This window comes from Dermacentor variabilis, chromosome 6 (assembly GCF_050947875.1).
Source record: "Dermacentor variabilis isolate Ectoservices chromosome 6, ASM5094787v1, whole genome shotgun sequence".
Classification (NCBI taxonomy): domain Eukaryota; kingdom Metazoa; phylum Arthropoda; class Arachnida; order Ixodida; family Ixodidae; genus Dermacentor; species Dermacentor variabilis.
In genome coordinates, this window is record NC_134573.1 from 134,605,927 (window position 1) to 134,626,069 (window position 20,143).

Below are 20,143 nucleotides of genomic sequence, written 5' to 3' on the forward strand. Positions count from 1 at the left end.
AATTCGGTCTCACCAATTACTATTCACACAACTCTGATCCTTCGTGCAGTGTTTTCGCATCAAACAGCGTCTGAGAGTGCTACTGCATATTGTATCGTTTCGTTTCCCAAACACTGGCGCATAACCACTATGGGGGATTGGCCAAGAAGCAGACGGTTTTCCGTGTGGTAAGAATTAAAGCAAAACTAGATTTGAACAGTGGAGCATGGGACTAAAGAACTGTAATTTGGAAGTGCGAGGAAAATATTGTTAAGAATTTTGATGAAATAAGTTAACATAAAGAAATGAAATCATAGAAAAAATTGATGATTTCAACAATTAAGCAAGGTAATCTTTTTGTCTTTCTAATAAAATTGTAAACTGCAAGAAAAGCATCCCTATGGCTGGATCCCAGTGAAGTCGCCCCAAAAGAAAGAATGGTTGGTGAGGTGAGCGATAGCACAAGTTTGCTAAATGATCTTTCTAAGAGTTTTCGTTGTTTTAGAAAGCGGCGGCACGAGAGAAAGTAATGTTTGATTGATTCAGGTGCACTACAGAAAGAACATAGAGGATACATAGCGAGTCCATACCTGCTTAGGTAAAAATTTAAAGGCGGTACGCGGCATCTGAATCTTGTAAAAGAAACTTCCAATTGCATTGATGGACACCAATTATTATTCCATGGGATGACAAGATGGTGGAATTCAGAAGACGGTGTTTGCATAGATATTGCAGAGTTTCGCAATATAGAGAAATTTCTGTACGTAGCCGAGGTGACATAAGCTGATGTCGGCAAAACAGATACATTAGGGTCATTGAGAAATGCTCGGGCAAGCGAATCAACCATTTCGTTCAAGTGCAACCCACGATGTCCCGGTACCCAAATCAAACATACTTTCCGTAAGTACGGAGGTACCATCCAACGAAATGTTTGTTGAATTCTTGAATTTAAAGATGCAGTAAGTGCTGTGCATACAGATAGCGAGTCGGTCACAATAACAGCTAATGGGTCATTTTGGAGGAGTTTTCGTAATGCTAATATAATCGCAAATAATTCTGTCTGCAATATGGGTGTGAAGTCGGGAAGGCGAAGGGAGTAAGACCATTGAAGAGATTCAGAGAAGATCGCCACTCCTGCCTTCACGTTGCACACAGAAGCGGCAGTAGCTATTACATTGTCAGCAGTTAGCTGGGGTAGGTGGCCGTGGAAGATACTAATGAAATGTATGCTTGATAATAGTTAAGCATGATTTGGAAACATGTCCTCGACCTCAATTTGGATGTCTGTACAGCGCAAACGGGCAACACACAAAAGACAAAGAAGGCCACGGGACAAGCGCCGGCACATAGCTCGTGTCTCGTGGAATTTATTCGTCTTCGTTTGTACAATTTGCAGTTTTAGCACCTGGCTCTACTTTCCATCTCATTGCTGGGAGTAGTCAGGTCTGTGGATGTATATCGGGTGCCACCAAAGAGAATATATTGTAGCGGACCAGGACCACTCTGTATGCGTCGCAAGCCACTTCAGAAAACGGCAGGGTCCGCTGGGATAGGACGATTACGGGGCCGTACGAGGAAAGAAGCACAATGACAGTAACAAAATAGTGAGTGTTCTTTATTAACATCGTGGTATAAATGTCCCGACACGCATGTTCTTTTTTCTTTCCACTTGATACAAAGGCAAAAAATAAAAGAAACTGACCCATGCCGAAACACGTAAAGCTTTGGTAGATTCTCGGTACAAAGGTACTGCTTATTTACACACGATATAAATTTCAGCGCGCCTTTCACTCGACCTCTCAATAGTCATTCCACACCCTTCTCTTTTTTTTTTCTTCATTTTTGTTTGCATTCATGTGCTTGGAAGATATGTCATCCCGAGTTGTGGGACATTGAGCAAGTACGGCAAATACCGGCCCCCACAAGCTGTATGACACTCTTGGCACGCATGCACAGAGGACTAGCTGATGCACACAAAACATTACACAACATAACCACACGGTCTCCTATCTAACATGCATCTTTTGTTTTAAATAAACGCAGCTTTCGGGCCTTTCAACAGATTACGGTCTTGACGCACATAAATGCGTAACACGACGTACCATCAGCGCAATCTGAAATGCGAACTCGCAAAAATCAACTACACAGAGCTCTTACGAAAGAATTTACAAGAGAGTTCGTAGCATGCGAGTAAGCCAAACTTTGACACATAGCCGACGAACTCGAGCAGGTTTATCAACCAGATGCACCGCTACGGCAGAACGTAGTCTGAAGAAATCTCCGTTTAAATGCATTCTCATCTGTTTTATTTGTTCGCGTTTAAATTTGTGCTTAGGCTACGTGCATACAGGAGCGCGTTTGATTTGTAAGCAATGTTACTTTATTGCTTTCGGCTCTGCCGAAGTAACGTCGAGTTCCCGTGCAGTTCCTCTCTGAATTATGCAATAAAATTATGCAATATAAAGTATGCCATAGCACTGTGGGAGAAAGATAAATCATAAGGTCTGAATAAACTCCGATATGCAATTTTCAGCCAGCTATACTTGTCCTGGGTTTTCTTACGTAAACATAAAAAGCAAGAACGTTTTATGGTCAATTTGGGAACATGCGTAGTATCAAGCCAGCCGGCGTAAGCTTGCTTCTTGTCAAGTTGGGAATATGTACAGTGCTGGCTAATCTAACATCTCTTTTGATCGGGATCTTGCATATCCCTGTTCTTCAAGCTTTGTTTTCCTAAGATGTAAAGCAAGAACACTAAACGAATAAACAAGTCCTTTCTGCGATAGATAACACGTAGTACTGACTGAACGCCAAGTCTTGCCCACAAGGGCTTCCTTTAATTTGAAGACCTGCCCTCACTCCAAGGTAAAGAAAAAACAAAGAGGAGAGGGGGGAGGGGACAAAATCACGCCAATAATAGTACAAAAACCGAAAGCTATTGCCGGGTTATAAACAATTATAATTTCATTATATTGAATTTTGATATTTATTTACATACCGTGAAAGTCGTCACATATTTACACGTTTTATTAACACGCGCGAATTGCTAATGTGGTTATACCCTACAGCGCCGAGAATTTTAGAAACGAAAACGAAGCTGCGTCAGAAACTGAAGCCATTTTCCTTTTTGAACAACTGCGTGCATGTTTAAAACCCTGAAAAGTTCACGTATATGAAGTAAGGGCATAGTAAATCGTGAGCACCGTACAATCAGTGCACTCAGGGATAACTCACCAACTGGAGTGGTGCTTATTAACATCGCTCTTTCAAATAATGTACTAATAGCGCGACAAAAAAAAAAACACCCTGCAAGGCCTCGGAACCAAACTCCAAACTCCGTTTCCAAGTAATCATAATGTTCGTGTGGCTGCAGTAAACCCAGGCACAGCGCAATTATACTTCTCAAGAACGAACACACATAAACCTCGCTCGATCATGTGCTAAATTCAGAGATTGCACACAATAAATACTGTACAAGAACGCAAAAAAATATCAATACAGGCTCATTTGCGGCTGTAAATAGCGAGTGTACAATTCTTCTTTCAACAGCCGCTTTCTTTTTGGACACTTTTCATACAAACAGTTAACTCTATCGTCTAGAACCTACAAAGCGCTTGAAGCGTCGCTTCCAAACGGCGACTTAAAAATTCATCGTATTTTTTCGTTTTACAGTGCAGTACTATAGGCAAGTTCCTTTTTTTTTTCACCACACTTTACAAAGCAATGAACAAGGGAAATACCCGTTCTAAAGTTAGCTTCATTGGACTGCAAATAATCGTATAGGCATTTCAGTGTTTTCATTGTTTGGCACAATAGGTTTAACGCTTTTGAAGAAAGAAACCTACCACAACGCTGCTGGAATCCTCAACACGATGCCCTGAAGTACAACTGCAGTAAAACTCAAACTGACTCATAGCAATACCTAATCGTTCTTATGAAAAAAAGAAAACACGAGGACAATGAGCTCAGTGGTGCATTTCGTACGATTTTTTTTTTCAGTTCCATTAGTTCCTTATTATCTGCTGCGTCCAACAGCCGATTTTAACTGTAACAGTGGCATATCGGTAGCGATCCCATGACTGAAGGTGCTAAAAAAAAAAAGAAACGTTATTTGACACCAGGTTTCAACACAATCCGATAAATTGGGTGGGGTAACATTACTTTCTTGGTTTGGATTAGTTATAAGTTGTCTTAAAATGAATCAGATGCTTAAAGCTCGGAAATAAAATTTCAACTGCGAAGTGTTTCCGGCATATGTTGTCACAAAAGATGATCGCATCATGCACAGGCCCCATTGTAAAATTAATGTACGAAAATCCAATCCAGGAGAACAAACACGAATGTGTCACAAACTGTAATGACAACTTAAGATACCTTAGTCACTGAATAGAGAAATTGTTTAGAGTTGTTATAAAATACAATATAGAACTTCAATTGTGCTATAAAGTGTGCACTGTGATGTACAATGCAATACGGGGGCAATCTACAGAGTGCACCCCGGTAACAAAATAGTAATTGGAAAGGTTCTATTGAGGAAACTCTGCATTCTCACCGCCTGAAATAACGCTCTTGAAAGAAAAGTTAGAGATAACAAATATTGTAGACATAATTCAAATACGTAAGTTCTCCATATTTATTTCTGCGCATTGCCCTTATTAAATTGAGTTAAGTTGTATTTGTAACAACCCTATCCCAATAGCATCTCCTTGCATGGAAAAAGCAGTCTTGCGTTTCATAGCGGTACCCCCTGGGTTAAAATTGATTATAATATATGTTAGGACACCGTAGCAGGTTAATGTACGCCGTAGATGTACTCCGTACAATGTAGATGCGTGATGCAGTAGAATACAGCTCAACTTTTAAAAAGATATATAAAGCACAATGAAAACAGGAACAACCTGTCCAGATACTCATACATAACTCGACAAACCTAAAATACAGCGTCCTGTTCACAACATCCCACAAAGCTCATTTTTTTTTCGAAGGGGGGGGGGGGGTTGCGATAGGGTCCCACGCAATATGGAAGACTAAAATTATGCAATTTTTACGGACATCCAAATTCTAGATCCTATGGAGATTTGATTTGCAGCTTTAAAGTGGCCCTTCGCATTTCCAAAAATCAAGTAACACGTAATTAAATTGACGGCTTCGAAGATACAGCCATTATTCAATCTTCCGTTTCTAAATAAGTGGAAAATTGCAACAGAAACAGAGGACATTTCATCCAAGTATTATAATATGCTTACATGAATGCGGAACTTGCAGCTCATTTACAGTGCCTTCTAACTTATTAAACTTCACTTGCTTATTTTAGAACTTGCGTGTATTTCTTTTACGCCATGAAGAGCCCTACATATGTAAATTTTTAAAATAAATATGTATACGCATCACGAAAAATAGACAACATCTGCAGCACTGACACAGTACACACATCGAAGAGCAAACGGGCACCTATACCAAACAGAGATTGCACAAAACCGTTGTCATTGAAATTATCTTGATGTGCAGCAGGAAATATTTCTATCAAAAAATGCCCATGTGCAGAAGCTATTCATCGTCGCTGCACAGGATTACTTACAACACATATTGTACATGTTATAGACATAAGTGCACTCTGTACAGATAAAAGACACAGCGCAGTACTGGTATGAATCTTGCAAGTCGCCATTGTGCAGCGCATATCTATAATGAAATCGCACAAACAGGGTTGTGGACACAGCAGTCTTGTGCCAACATATATATAGGAGGAAATTATACCACCATACCACCATATCCCATCTGAAGAGATTACTCATAATACATCAGTCATCGAATGAAATCTGAACTTTTGCAAGCTAAATCATTAATACGAACCGTTGGCCCTGTAATAGAGGCTCATGGCCTCTTTTTCATTGAACGAGTTCCTTAAAGGCTATAATCAGCCATAAAAACGGAACGATGACTCCAGACACAGGTGAAACTTGGAGTTTCTCGCTCCTGAAGTATAGTTTAAATCACATGCGTCAAAACACACAACTGTGGCTTTACAAACCCGTTTGTAATTTATGTTTGGGTCGAAATACACGGTTCCCTGAAGTCCAATACCTTACTTGTGTGAAACACTATTTTCAAGCAAGTTCTTAACGAAAAAATATTTTTGTTTCTGTCAGACGTCCACAATCTGGACAACAGCGTCTCGGAGGCTATGCTATCTGAAGTAATCACCAAACTATCAGGTTAAAATCTCCTAACTGCACATCACAAACGCTCCTGCACTTTAGACTGAGAAGTTCATCTCGCGTATTTGAGCCAACTTTAGAAGGCTGACTCGGCAACACAAGCCTCCTGGGAAACACATGTCGTCAGTCTCACGTATAAGAGAACACTCACTAAAACATACATTCTCAACTCGGACATTTCATTCAGGCGATTCGCCAGGCATTGGCCTGAATAAATATTCCTACAAAGCTACAGACTGCTTCTTCGTCGTTCGGCTCGCACTAAACAGAAGCGCCGACATGTGAAAGCAAGCCATCAAGCCTGCTACAACCTCAAACCTTTGGTACCAATCCCTTTGTACTCTGCCGGAAAGGTGATCCCTCAGGGTGCCCCGTGCCCCATGGTTAAGCAGTAAAACCTGCTACACAGAGCTTCTGTACCGCTTCAATGTAAAGCAGGTTTCAAAAACGATCTATTCCTAAAGGTACACAAATGGGACAAGTTCAGTAACGTTGCACACAAACTTATGAAGTTGGGATTATGTGCGACTGCCAGACGTGCTGAGGTAGGGGTAAGCATAAGGACACACACGTTCTCTGCCTGTGCCTACGCCCAACTTGCGAAATACGCCTTTAACCACGTGCTCTTTCTTCGTGAGTGGTGGGGTGTTTTCAGTTAAATGGTGCGCATTTACCCGTTTGCTTTCTTATTTGTCTAGTGGGTCCATAACAAGGTGATAATGCGAACAGAATGCGTGTAAATAAGATATGTGGAAACGCTAACAAGGTACACAAAGAAACCTACTGGTATGCAAGACACATAGGTATACCTCAGCACATAGCAAATGACAAGATGGTGTTAAACGACAGGCGGCTGGCAGGCCCTAGTTGAAGTACCCATTTGATGTACTTGTCCAAAAACAAGAGCATAGTTCAATAAAGGTGGAATTCTCTACACAAGCAATGTCAGACACACCAATAACCATAGAATGAGACAAACAGTGTCAGGGTTGATCGAGAGACATTCGCATGAAGCCCCTACATTAGGTACTGTTCAAATGTACGCCGTAATTCTTGAAATTATAGAGTAAAACAAGGCGTGTCTTTCTACAGTGCAAAAGAAGACAATCGGTTCTTGCGAATCTAACAATCAAACCAAACAGCGCATTTTAGTGCAACGCATATTAATACTTAACAAGTTAATGTAAATGATAGCGAAAAAATCATATGTATATTTGGGATCATATGTTTGCAACAGCACAATAGAGAATTCCCGTTCTTCCTGTTCCTTTTGACTATTTGAATAATACAAACGGGACCGGCAGTCTCGAGTCAACATTCCCCTGAAAAACTAGCGACATTTTGCCGTGAAAGAAACAAACATGCTGACACAAATATCATTCATATTGAAATACATTTGTTGTCAAAACTAACAAAAAACAAGAGATTGCACACTCCTGAAAGCAAACGTCTTACGGCACACAAAACTGTGACGTTTCTAGGAACAGAATAGTGACAGAAGGATAAAGGGTGAAGTTGTGAAAGAAAATGCCGAGAAATCATGTCACGTCTCTCACTTTCACAACAGTCTGGTGTGGCCTTTGCACAAAATAATTAAAACTCAACCTGGCGATAAGGGGATCTTCACCTGATGCCTTTAGCTTTCCAAGAGCACCACTAACGCAAAGACCCACTCCAAGCCCCCTTCGGCCCAGTGAGTTGGCAATGTGACAGCCGGTCACTGCCAGTCAGCAGACCCAATCAAGGTTCTTACAAACACACAAGACCTTCACACATTTTCTGTGCACTCCGTCAAGACTATTCGGCAGGTGAAAAAAAACCTGCCAGTAGTTAAACACTCGTGTGAACTCCACATACTGATGCAGTTCTTCAATTCCTCACAGGTGGCACCAGTGGGCACTGCTGCGTTGTCGTTCCTGTACAAATACCATTGGATACAATGCCCTCTGGAGTAGGCGATGGCATGCCGAGACAACAAACAGCAGCGGACAGTTACGACACCCGCAAACCACTGGTCATTTGTTCTGTCTTGCAAGGCCTCACTTTGCGGTTCCTCTTTCGCCGTTGTACGCAGCGAGACACTGACGATTCGCTGGGTTCCCGCAGTAACGGTCCCCGGGCTTCAGGCCCAACCACTGCCGACTCGAAAAGACACAATCTCGGGCTGGGTGCCCACACACAGACGCGAAATCTGTTCAGCCTCGTTCCAGCCCGTATAGTTAATCTTTGGCGTCTACGTGATCCTGACTGTTGTGCGCACGTCGTCGGCTCGAGGGGGTGACCAGACGAGGAAAGGATAAAGAAAAACAGGGCAGCGCGAAACGTGTCACCTCCCCGGCCGATTACCACTAGCTGTAGTAGTAGTTGTTCATGGACCGCGACATGGGAGCCCGCGGATGCGTGTCGCTGTCCTGGCGACGCATGCCGGACCGGTTGGCGTACCGCACCACCTCGATGGTGTGGGCGTGACGGCCCGCGGTGCCGGTGACGTCGAACTGGTCGCCGCCGCCGCCACCGTCAGAATCGTCGAAGGAGCACGACAGCGGTTCCGAGCACTTGGCCTTCGCCCGCTGTCTGTCCCGGCGTCGCTGCACGTACAGTCGAGCCGACAGCACCACGAGGAATGCGACCACGCCGCAGCCCACGCTCAGCGTCACGTAGAGAATGAATTTCTCCTTGTTCGCTGAGAGGAGAGGGAGGTGTGAACAAACAAGAATGAGTAATTAAACGTAGGCTCAAATTGTCTGTAAGCTGTCTGCAAACAGGCATCACACACATTACTTTTACGTCACTGCTAGACCAGCCGTTTGTTAGACCTCAATTGTACAGCATTTCATATATAGTCAAATGAATCAATTACGATTGGCTGTACCTCTCCGTACACATAACGTGCGCATACAGGTGTGCGATGGTTGCATTGTGTCATGGAGTATCTTTTTAAAATGATGCGGCATTTATTCTAATCCATGGACGAGTTATAAAATTGCAAGGGCTTTGAGAAAAATGTCCCTGGTAGCGAGAGAACGTGTGAGGATACCAATTTTTACGATAGCAGTTATGTGGACGCTCGAGGCGCGTTCGCATCATTGTCGTTGGTGGCGCCGTCGTCGTGCTGTGCTCCTATCAACGGGTAGAAGTATGTTCGGCTGCAAAAACGGCGAAGCAAAGTGCATCGACGCACCGTCAACGCTCCTCTGATCTTGATCGGCTCGGTGGTGGAAGCGGAACCGCGTGCTGCCTTCCGCTGCTCGCATAAGCACACTATAAGCACAACTATAAGCATACTAGTGTTCCTTCTGGGCTGCTGAGCGTACGCACTGGTCTCAGTGGAACGAACAGTAAATGCAGAGCTAAGGTTATCTAATACTTCACTGGGCGCTAACACCGACGGTTTCCCGCCTAGCACATCTTGTACACCATCGAGATGCGAAGCGCCACCGCCTGTCATATAACACCGGCGTAGTGAGGCGCCTGCTAGGCGCCGGAGCGCTGCTCCATGTGTACAACACTAATTTATTAGCAGTAGTTGCTGCGTCACGCCAACATGTTGCAAGCGCGCGTATTTAGAACACAATCCGATGAGTTCAAGTGTAACGTTAAACCTTGCATTGCTTCGCGAAACTGCCGATTTTTTTTTTTCAGAGATCCTGGATCTGATCATGATCCAATATCGACAGTTCCATTCGAAGACCTGAGACCGTCCTCACCGTTAACATCCGTGTTGAGCAAAGCGAGCAGGAGACATACAGCGCAAAAGTTTGGAGTGCGCAGAGGCTGTCTACGTTGCCAAATATACGGAGTGAGTCTCGAGCCCAAAGGTCGAAACACTTGTGCGCGTGTGACAGCAACTAATTTATGCAAAGAAAATTAGTTGTACGCTAGTCACGAGGGCCATTTCGATCGAGATCGAGACCGATGGAGTTGGAATTTTTCGACCGCAATTGGCATCTTTGCACGCAGCGGGAGGGAACTATTCGTGGTCGTGAACTTTGATCCCTATCAAGCTCGATCGCGATCAAAAGTGCGCCGTCTGACTTGGGCCTTTGTCGTGATATTTACAGTACACGCGATATCACGAACAGATCGATTACACTTTAACCCAAATTGTTGAGGTATAAGCCTGAAATCATAAGCGACATAGTTCTGCAAGTTTTTTAGCCGGAAAAACTAAGACATAGAAGAACGAGAAGAAAGAGGGCTAACCGAGGGGCCCGATTTTTATTAATCATATCATGAGAAGGGGGCCAACAAACAAAGACACCAAGGAAAACCTACGGGAAATTACTTGTACTGAATTAAATAAAGTATAAATTAATGGCAATGAAAGTGGATGAAAAAGCTTTTCGCAGGTGGGGAACGATCCCACGTCTTCGCATTACGAGTGCGATGCTCTAACCAATTGAGCTACCCCGGCACGGTTTACCTATCTACATTTTTGGGTATTTATGTGTTACTACTAGAACTGACCTTGGGAGTGTTAGCCAGCGCCACCATTCACAGTTAGAGCCTCGTAGAGTAGAGAATCACGGGCATTGACTATGCCAGATGCTTCAGCATTTCCTGTGCGCTCTCCTTTTTATTGTGTCCATCTCCTTGCTTGCCCGTAGTGTCACCGGTTTCATTGGCCCTACAATTCTTGGTTTCATGGCACAGAGGACCACTAGGGCCCGCTGGGATGGCCGTGGGCCTAGAGGGCAGCAAAGGCCCTTCCGTGTCAGTATCGGCGGGTAGAGGTGAATGTTTGCAGCGTGCAAACTATCAAAAGTATTCAAATGTATTCCTAAGTGCAGTCAATGTCTAATTATGTCTACGAATTCATTATTGAAGTGACTGTTCTATATATTCAAAGCAAGAGGTATGGGATCTAATGACAAAAAAGAAAGAAAGAGATAAATAAAGGTAGCTGCGCAGAGTGAGCTAACTTCGCTCTAGGTAGCTCGCAGACACTGAAAGAAAAAAAAAAGGACAGATTTGCACGCATACCTCGTATAAACTTGTAGGCAGCGACCCATTCGGTGACGAAGCCGACAGCCCGATGACCGTTGGCTCCTAAAGTGCAGTTGACATGCTTTTCGTCCTCGGCGGTCCTGTCACTCTGCACGTCGTTCTTCTTGTTGGTTGGCACTGGTATCAGGTTTCGGTCCATCGGCACAGCTGAAAAGTCAGTGGGAGAAAGAATGTGTACAGTTCGGTAAACAACGCCTCAAACATATCTGAAAGCTATCAAACAGTCGCCTGGAGTCTTTAAAATATTTGCAGGGTTTCCGGTCCCAAACTGCACATTCGTTTATGAGGGACGCCGTAGTAGAGATATCTAGATCTGTTTTAGACACCTGAGGTTTTTAATGTGCACCCAACACACAATGAACGAAAATTTTTGCGCACTGCCCCCATCGGAATGTAGCGGCCGCGGCAGGGATTCGAACCCGCGTCTTCATTATCCCCGTACTCAGCCCCATAGTCAGTGAGTCACGGCGGCCAGTATAATTGCTCGAGGTCTATTATCGGCCTCTCCGAGAGCCAAATCTAGAATAACTGCGGCTTTTATTCAAGCTAGCAGAATTTACTCGACCGGTTACCTCTACACTGCAAGCTCGCAGCTACAGCTATTCATAACTATGCATTCTAATATTTGTTTTCCCGGTCCACATACAAGACATCGATGTTCTCATAAGTTCTCATTGCAAAGCACATAGGTACGAAAAACTTGTAAGGACTACATTCGCCATCTTTTGTGGCTGTGTCCTGGTACTAAAGATAATAGGCCCAATATGCTCAGGGAGGCAAACCTAAAGGCGAATGTACAAGATACTTCTGAGCAAAATCTGAGGCTCAAAAAACACACAACAAACATGCCTACACTTTAACAGAATACACATGCAACAACGACGCGTTAAAGTATTCATTCTTCCCGCTTACAGTAGCTGAATGGAACTGACTGAATGGACAGAATGGACCTCACAAGTAGAAGCTGAAGTGCGTAAATAGAAACATTTATCATCGCATGGATCATTGTCACAAATTTTGCATTGTGTTGCTTTCGACGTCCGATTTCTCTTTTTCGTTTTTTTTTTTTGTTGGTTGTCGTTATGTGGACACATGGTACACTCTGTTCCCAAAATAAATTTTCATTACTGTATTACTTCTAGTCCTAAGATGATTGTTGTAACTGCCATTTTCCTGCTAACTGCTTGCCTAGATTTTCTTTCAATTCGTTTCTTTTCGTTCTCAAAGTGAATATGCTTTAAGCGCATCGCTTCACACAACTTTAAAATTTCTTGACGCGCTAAGGGTTATCTTTCAGTTCTCTCCTATTGGATGTATAACTGGTTACTTACAGGTTCTGCACTGCTAGTATCACGTTAATTAGCTGTCATGTGAAAACGTGCATTCTTGTTCGTAGAGTCAGCTTCCTTCTATATTGCCATCCTTGGGCAATTGTTTTCTTTTTTTCTCCTTTTTTCAATTAACTGTTCTGCCTAGATGCGTGCTGATATACATGTATACTGTATCGCCCAACTGCCATGCTCTCAAATGATAGTGGCAGTATTGTAAATAAATAAATAAAATAACTTTGCCCGCCGGATAACGGACATCAAGCGAGCTAATTCACTGCCGCAGTACCTGCACCAAACAGGGCTGCATGCATTTACTCGATGTCCTTTGTTCATTTTGGCGCATACGTGTTCTGGCAAGTGCCCGAATAAAGATGATAGGCGACCCTAATCTTTGACTAAGGTGTCTTAGTGGCACTTGCACCTCGGCATTGGTGTTCTTTAGGCTAAAAGAACGAACCCCTTTCCCCTGGCACGATATGCGGGCAAGGACCGAGGGAGGCGAGGAGGAAGCGCAGCGCGCGCCACCTGACGGGGCGTAGCCTCCTAGCGGGCGGCGTAAGAAGCGCACCTTACGCGACCCCTCCAGTGCATACGTCAGAGCATGTAACGAGCGCGCGTGCGCAGCTGTTGCGAGCAAGCGAGCGACCAGATGGGCGCCGGGAGAGGAGAAGTGAGAGAGGGAGGAGTCACATCGCATCCACACTGATAGACAGATGTTCCGTCTATGTCAGGCAACTGTCTCCCATTAATCAGCTCGTTAAATACCATGCCATCTTCTTGTGTGTGACGTGATTCTTTTACGTCATTACGTCCGCTTTCTACTTTCGGGTTTCCACGAATTCGCCAAAGTCGGGCTTACGTGGCGGGTCTCTATAGTCTACAATCCTGTACTTTGGTGTGCAGTAATCAGTGAATTCTAATTAATTCTAATTATTCCAGACACTTCAGTAACTGAGCTTGTAATTAAAATTATGCTCTATCATACCTACAATGAAACCCGTGTACTTTGCATTGTAGTATTTTTTTATTTTTATTTTTCTGATTAATTTTGAAGTTCGTCCGCGGTCGTCTCAGGAGGTGAACCGGAAGTGCTGCGCAAGAAACAAGAATGTCACTCGAGGCTCGTGCCACTAAAAGAAAACAAAAAGAAAGTAACAGGTACGCGCCCACTGTTTGCTTTCTGGCAAATAAGTGTTAATTATATCCAACAGAGCGCCTCAGCGAAAGTTTTAGTCAGTTATTGGGAGCAGTGTGCTGGAAAAAAAAAGTTATGCCTTCAAAATATAGTATTCGAGCCAGATAATATAAGAAATTATGCAATGATCACTTGTTTATTTCTCTAGTAATAATAAAGAAAAAAAACATCCGGGAGTTCATTTCAAGTAATTTTTTCCGGTAATTCCAGAAACTTGAAAGTGCAAAATTAAAGCTAGCGAATGCTCAAAACGCGGGGACTCTGAAGTCTTCTTATCAACTATAATAAAGGAGAGGCTAGTGCCTGTACAGGGCGCTGCTACTCCTCTTGTCTGATATAATTATACGTAAGAGCACCGCAAATGCTACAAACGATAACACGCAAATTCTGATAATCCTATGAAATACAACTGTCACCGTGCAAGCTTAAAGTAGTGTCCCTCGTGAGTAGCACACTAAAACCACATCGCTTGCTAAGACTGCAACAAGAAACTTATGAGAGTTACACCAAAATGCCAACGCTCGCGTACATAGACATAAGTCATGAAGCGTGCCGCTTATGCAGACGTAACGGTACGAACAAACACTTCACACCTCGTATAAAACGAATCTCTCGCCATACCATCGTAAAGATATTCGTCTGCACACATACAGAGGAGCAATGACTCGGAAGGGATTTCTCGACGTGTGGGCATTCATAACATCCGCAGATACAGTGCTTTTAGCAAATTGAACGGTACAATAATTACTTTAAAATTTTGGGGGGAGAGTGCCTCTAGGAACCATTCTAATGCAATGCTGGCTACGCGGTGCTGCGGTCATCTGCTGGCTGGACACCCAACGTATTTAGTTAAAATGTTGCTATGCCTAACCTTTTTCGGGGATAACACTTTCCACGCAGTCTGAAACATAGTTTAACAATTCACGAATAAGCTATGCTGAAACGTCGCACATGGAACACAACGCGTTTTCTTCCCAATTCTTCACTCACCAAAATACGCCATTCACGCGTCATATAATACCGGACAGCGCACTGTACTGTTCCAGCACGCACTAACGGAAACAGAACGAGCGCACGACTTGCATACCTGGCAAAGGCTTTGCCGATGCGTACAGGCCTCCGGCAGGGCTGAAAGTGGAGGGCTGATAGCGCGCCTCCTCCACGTATCCTTCCTCGTCTTCGTCCAGTTTGTCCTTGGCCGAGTCACTGCCCCCGATATCCAAGTCCTTCAGTATCTCTTTTGGCACTGCATAAAGAACGCAAAAAGAAAGTTTGCACTGCATGTTGAGCAGAGAAAGGAGAAGCGAATGGAAAGAGGTCAACCAGACGCACGTCCAGTTAGCGACTCTACTCACGGAGGAGGAGGTTAAAGAATGGAAAGATAGAAAGGAGAGAAAACGGTGAAGGTGTCGCTCCACGCGGAGGTGCAGATCGAAACTGCAGTCGTTCACTGATGTCTGTCGACTTTGGGTACAGCAATAATGCAGGCATGGCAAGGCATTTCGGGCTTGTAGCGCATGGGGCCGCGATCCAAGTACCGTTGTCATTGCGAGAATGATCTTGAGAGCAAGTGTTCGAGGCGCTGGTCACCACAGTGGGGATAGATGCAGATGATATGTTCGACAGAATCCACGCACTCGCACAATTGTTGAAAGAAGGAGTGTCACACATCCCAATGTGGAATGAACAGGTCCAATTGTCACTTGCAAGCTCCCTGCCCCTCCCTAAAGCTGCAGCAACAAATGCCTCTCCCGCTGCGATGCAACATTATTGTGTCACTTGTGGTCGGGTCTGGCATTCGTTGCAAGTGAATCGTGCCCATACATTTACACGATATATATCTTGTGTAGATGATGATGATGATTTATTAAGGCGAATGCCTTAAAGGTCTTATCGGTCCGTAGACCTTGAGCGAAAACACGTCGGCGGCACGAAAGGTACAAAAAGGCTATGAACCTTCAACCATTTGTGGTAGTCGAATCCACGACCTTTGGTGTTAAGGCTACGACCGCTCTGCTTTTGGTGCGAGTCGAATCACGAACATTTGTGGGAGTCGAAGCCCCATGACTTTTGATGTTTATGATGGTGAAGTTAATTAGGATTAAGATAATTAAGTCACTCGAACCCGTGACCTTAATTAGGAGTAGAACTTATGACCATTGGTCGGAATGGAATCTTCAGCCTTTGGTGAGTGTCGAACCCTAGACTTTCGGTGACGATTAAGGCTAGGTTAATCATGACACGTGTAATTAAGATTGAGTTAAATAAGTACTCGAGCGCACGACCTTTGGTGGGAGTATAACCCTCGATCTTTGGAATTGAGACGAATGGCTAAGCGAGTACACTAGGCGAATTAAGGGGCATGACAAAGCGAAGTAGTCTAAGTGAATTAAGGGGATGTGTACGTCATGTGTCCGTTTTTAATGCATCGGCACCTCGGCTTTCGCCTTCAAGTTGTCTTAGGAATAACATAAGAGACCCTATGAATTTTGGCATACCCTTCGAAACGGGGCGGTGAAAATAGTCACGAAGTCTGCTTGAATTAATCAGGTATGTTATACATCCTTTTCATTCTGGCATTTTTGTATACATATCCTTAATTTTTTCTCTAGCTCAAAACTTATCTATCCCCCTTGTACCGCTACCTATGCCTGCAACTAATCCAGTCACATCAATCTCTTTCTTGCCTTGTAGAGCGTATCTCTCAGGCGCCTGCGGCGAGTATCTCTTATTCCTGCGGCGAGCGTCGGCGTCGGCGTAACCGAGCGAATGAGCACAGCGAAAGATGAAAGAGCGAACGCGGAGCGTAGCGGGGGCTGAAAGACTCAAGGAGTAAAGCGGAAGAGGAGGGTACAGCTGAAACATGAGGCGGAAAGCAGAGGAGGAGGGTACGGCGAAAGCGTGAGAAGAAAAGCGCAGTGCGGCGACAATGTCTACGAGATGGCGTCAGAGTAGCACGCGTCGTCTATGAGGTGTGTCTGCGGCGGCTGCTGTGAAACGCACCCGCGTGTCAGCCACGCGTTGCCTCTGGCGATCTACAGATTAGCGAGGCAGTCGCACCACACTTGGCTCCGTTTGAAACGTGCCGCACGAGACAGATTGTCCGCGCCCGCCAACATATTGCGAAATGAAAACATGTATACAACTGCGCTCAAATTTCGCATTAGGGAGTATCGTAATAGTCGGCGAATTTTCATTTCTACTAATACTCTAAATGTATCTTGCTTATCTCTACTCTGGCAGACTTATGCTTCCGTCCACTTTAAATCCAAGCGCTCCTGTTCACATATAACTTTAGAGTAGCTTTCGGCGCAGCCTAACGTTCGGCTAAAGCTCGGTTATTGCTTCTACAGTCTCAACTTCCTCGGAAAACAACGTAAAATAATGACGGTACGTAGCTGGTCGTTTTTTTCTTTTCTTTTCTTTTTATTTTACGAGGCTATTTTTTTTTACTCTGTTAGGCCCGTCGAAGGAGGTACGCCACCAATGTGATTTGATTTATTTCTGCGAAATGGCGCCACAACATTCAGCATTGACAGGCCCGGTCCTCTTTTTTCCCGTTTCTTTTCGCTTTCTTTTTCTTTTTTCTTTGGATTTCGGGAATGCCACGACCTATCGCATTATATGGCATAGAGTGTGCCGTAAAAAATTCAAGCGTGAACAAATTAGTCAAATTTATGCGATTCCGTAAACTGGCCACAAAGGAATTCGAAATGACCGCCTACAGATCAGAGCTCGCTTTTAAGCTATCGATCTTTGATCTGGTAACCGCAAAAGTGTTTAAAGCCTTTACCCTCAGGACGACCCTATATTCTGAAAAATCTAGCTTAGAAATTTCGAAATAGAAAAAACTAGCTTCGAAACAGTTTCGAAGAGGTTCACCGCTAGCCGTTCAGAGAAAGGTGAAATGAGAAAATCGGGGAGGCTAACCACAACTGAAATACAGTTTGCAACCCTACGCAGGGAATCTGGGGAGGGAAATGTGGAAAGAAGAGAATAATGAGATACAGAACACATACAACAGTACAGCCCCGGTCGGGATCATCGCATACTAAAGCAAAGCACATGATCACGTGCGAAATTCACGAGGCAACGCGCATATTGAATTCGGGAAGGATTTACCCGTCTCCCTACGCGTAGCGTAGCAAACTGGACAAAGTCTGCTTAACCTGCCTGCCTTTCTTTTCTCTCTCTCTCTCTCTCTCAGGAAGGGCTGAGCAAGGTGCCGCATAGTGTTTGGGGAGTTGTGGAGCCCGGTAGTATTACCCTACTGTTTAAAAGCATCTTATACGTTTTTACGTGGGATACGGGTTCTATAGTTCAGAGTTAACGCCTCAGCTTTAGTTGGTTTACACGCAGTAGATGATGCAAATTGCCGAGAAGCGGTGTGTGTATGCGTGCGTGCCTGTAAGCACACCTGTGTTTTAAAATATGTAAAAGCACGTTGGATGTCTTAAACACACGCACATGCACTTTTACTGCGCATTTCGTTTACATTGTTATTACGTATCAATATTTCATACATTGCAATGACTGCCACGGAACTTCATTCGCTGCGTCCGCGTCCAACTATTTTTCTTTATTTTGTCAGATCCACTTTGTCGTAGCGCCATTCTTTACATTTATGTTGGGACAAAGTATAGTCATGTACCATAAAATAAATCCTCACATCCCACCCTCTTTCTTTTTGATAAAGCATGGTGAGAACGTCATAGAGGAACGAATTTAGAAAACGGCCTTTTTCGAAATTCAGCAAATTCGCCGCGCAAGCCTCGCTCCGTCAGCGCGATAGCGTTGCCATCTATTGAGCTTCCGTGCAGACCAACCCTGCCGCGACGACAGTGCCGCCACCTGGGCGTTCTGTCGACAACTATGGGATTGCGGCGGCCTGTTTGAAATCCGCGGCACAGCTGCCTTCACTGCCGCTGGAGACAGTTATTCGCACATTTCACTGTATATGCATAAAGTAGTCAACGGCATTCACCAACCTAGCATGACGTCGCGTCTTCGGCTCCCGGCAGTTGCGGCCGGAGTTCTTACAGGAGAGAAATACATGAACGCTCCTTATTCCGTAGCGCTCTCACTTGGCCTCTTTCGAAAGCCGAACTGTCAACGGTATCGTGGCTCGTTATTGCGGCAAAAAAGTTATTTGCTTCATGTTCCAGAACAGCCCGCCCTCCTATGCTCCGTCCAGTCAGGTGTCACCTGGCAACGGGGACGTGCCCCTTCTGCATATATGTAGATTATTTTCCCCCTTTGGCTTATGCAGTACGTTACTTTATTTTTTTCCTATGCTTTACCACAAGGCCTGGTACAGAGGGTTCGAAACAAGGGAAGAGGACCGGCTCGATGCATAGCGCGCAAGGGGCAGGGAGCAGTTATGCACAATTTAGCGGTCGCAGACGAATGAATAATAACACTTTGTCACTGCCGATTTATTTTATCGTAACAAATCTATTTGTAGCTAACACGAAAGTTCGTGCTCACGGGTGGAGCATATGCCGATCGAGGTCTTCTAGACCATGCTGTAAGGAAGCTCTCCTCATTATTGCGTCTTAGTTCTGTGCGAAAAAGCTATTATGACGAAAGACGACTGTACTACAGGGTACACTGAGAACGCTCCTCAAATGTGTTTCGCAGTTATGAATCCACTCATATTTTGAAGAGGTTGAGAAGGGCGTATCGTTCACGTAGAAAAGGACATGGCGTTCAGATATATACCATATAACAATTGAGTTCTTCTTGATGAAATCCTGGCTCAATCTCAAATAGAATATCAGACACCCGCAGGGCTGCCAGCCGTTCCGTATTTAGCGGCACAGTCCCGACATTTGAGTAAATTTTCCGAGTCTTCCTTTTATTACACTAAGTAACAATAAATAAACCAGATTTACTTTTCATACTTCCTTACAACTTGCCTGCTCGTTCTTTTTTGTCTTGTGCTATATTGTGATCAACATGAAGGCCCATTTCAAAAGATCGGGATGGATTTGTCGGGACCATTTCCGACGTCAACATCAGGAAATAAGTGGATCGTCGCGGCGACGGACTATCTCACCCGCTTCACTGAAACTAAAGCTCTACCGAAAGGCAGCGGCGCCGCCGACGACCTGAGTAATCCATGTTGTGCGCCTTATGCCATTCTACCAGCGCTAACAGACTTCGGGACTTCGCCTAGCTAAGCTTTTTACTTCCTTTGGACTTTGTTTCTTTGTTGTTTCGTTACTATTTCTTGTAAGTGTGCATTAGCTTTTCGCTCTCCTTCTATGTTTCCAGCATCGGAACGATGCTTTGTTTTTAAGAGGGGGGGGGGGGGGGGGTATTGACACGTGCACTTGTTTATCAAATGATCGCGTTTCCTCGTCTAACAAATGTTATCGCTCAGCGCAGGACGCACCTGCATGTATCGGAAG

General features: G+C 44.3%; 1 protein-coding gene and 1 non-coding gene across 2 annotated transcripts in view; both read right to left on the reverse strand.

Moving 5' to 3' along the window:
• Positions 1-1,578: 1,578 nt before the first annotated feature.
• The window catches only part of LOC142585266 (protein eva-1-like), a 304,753-nt gene continuing 286,188 nt past the window's right edge, over positions 1,579-20,143 (reverse strand). Inside the window, exons 6-8 of the mRNA XM_075695887.1 lie at positions 14,818-14,976; positions 11,181-11,351; positions 1,579-8,880 (exon numbers count right to left, since the gene is read on the reverse strand). Coding sequence (XP_075552002.1) covers positions 8,546-8,880; positions 11,181-11,351; positions 14,818-14,976 — 665 coding nt within the window. The 3' untranslated portion in view covers positions 1,579-8,545. The remainder of the gene's footprint in view (positions 8,881-11,180; positions 11,352-14,817; positions 14,977-20,143) is intronic.
• TRNAT-CGU (transfer RNA threonine (anticodon CGU)) lies at positions 10,535-10,611 on the reverse strand. The gene has a single exon. It is a non-coding gene; the product is annotated as a tRNA-Thr (tRNA).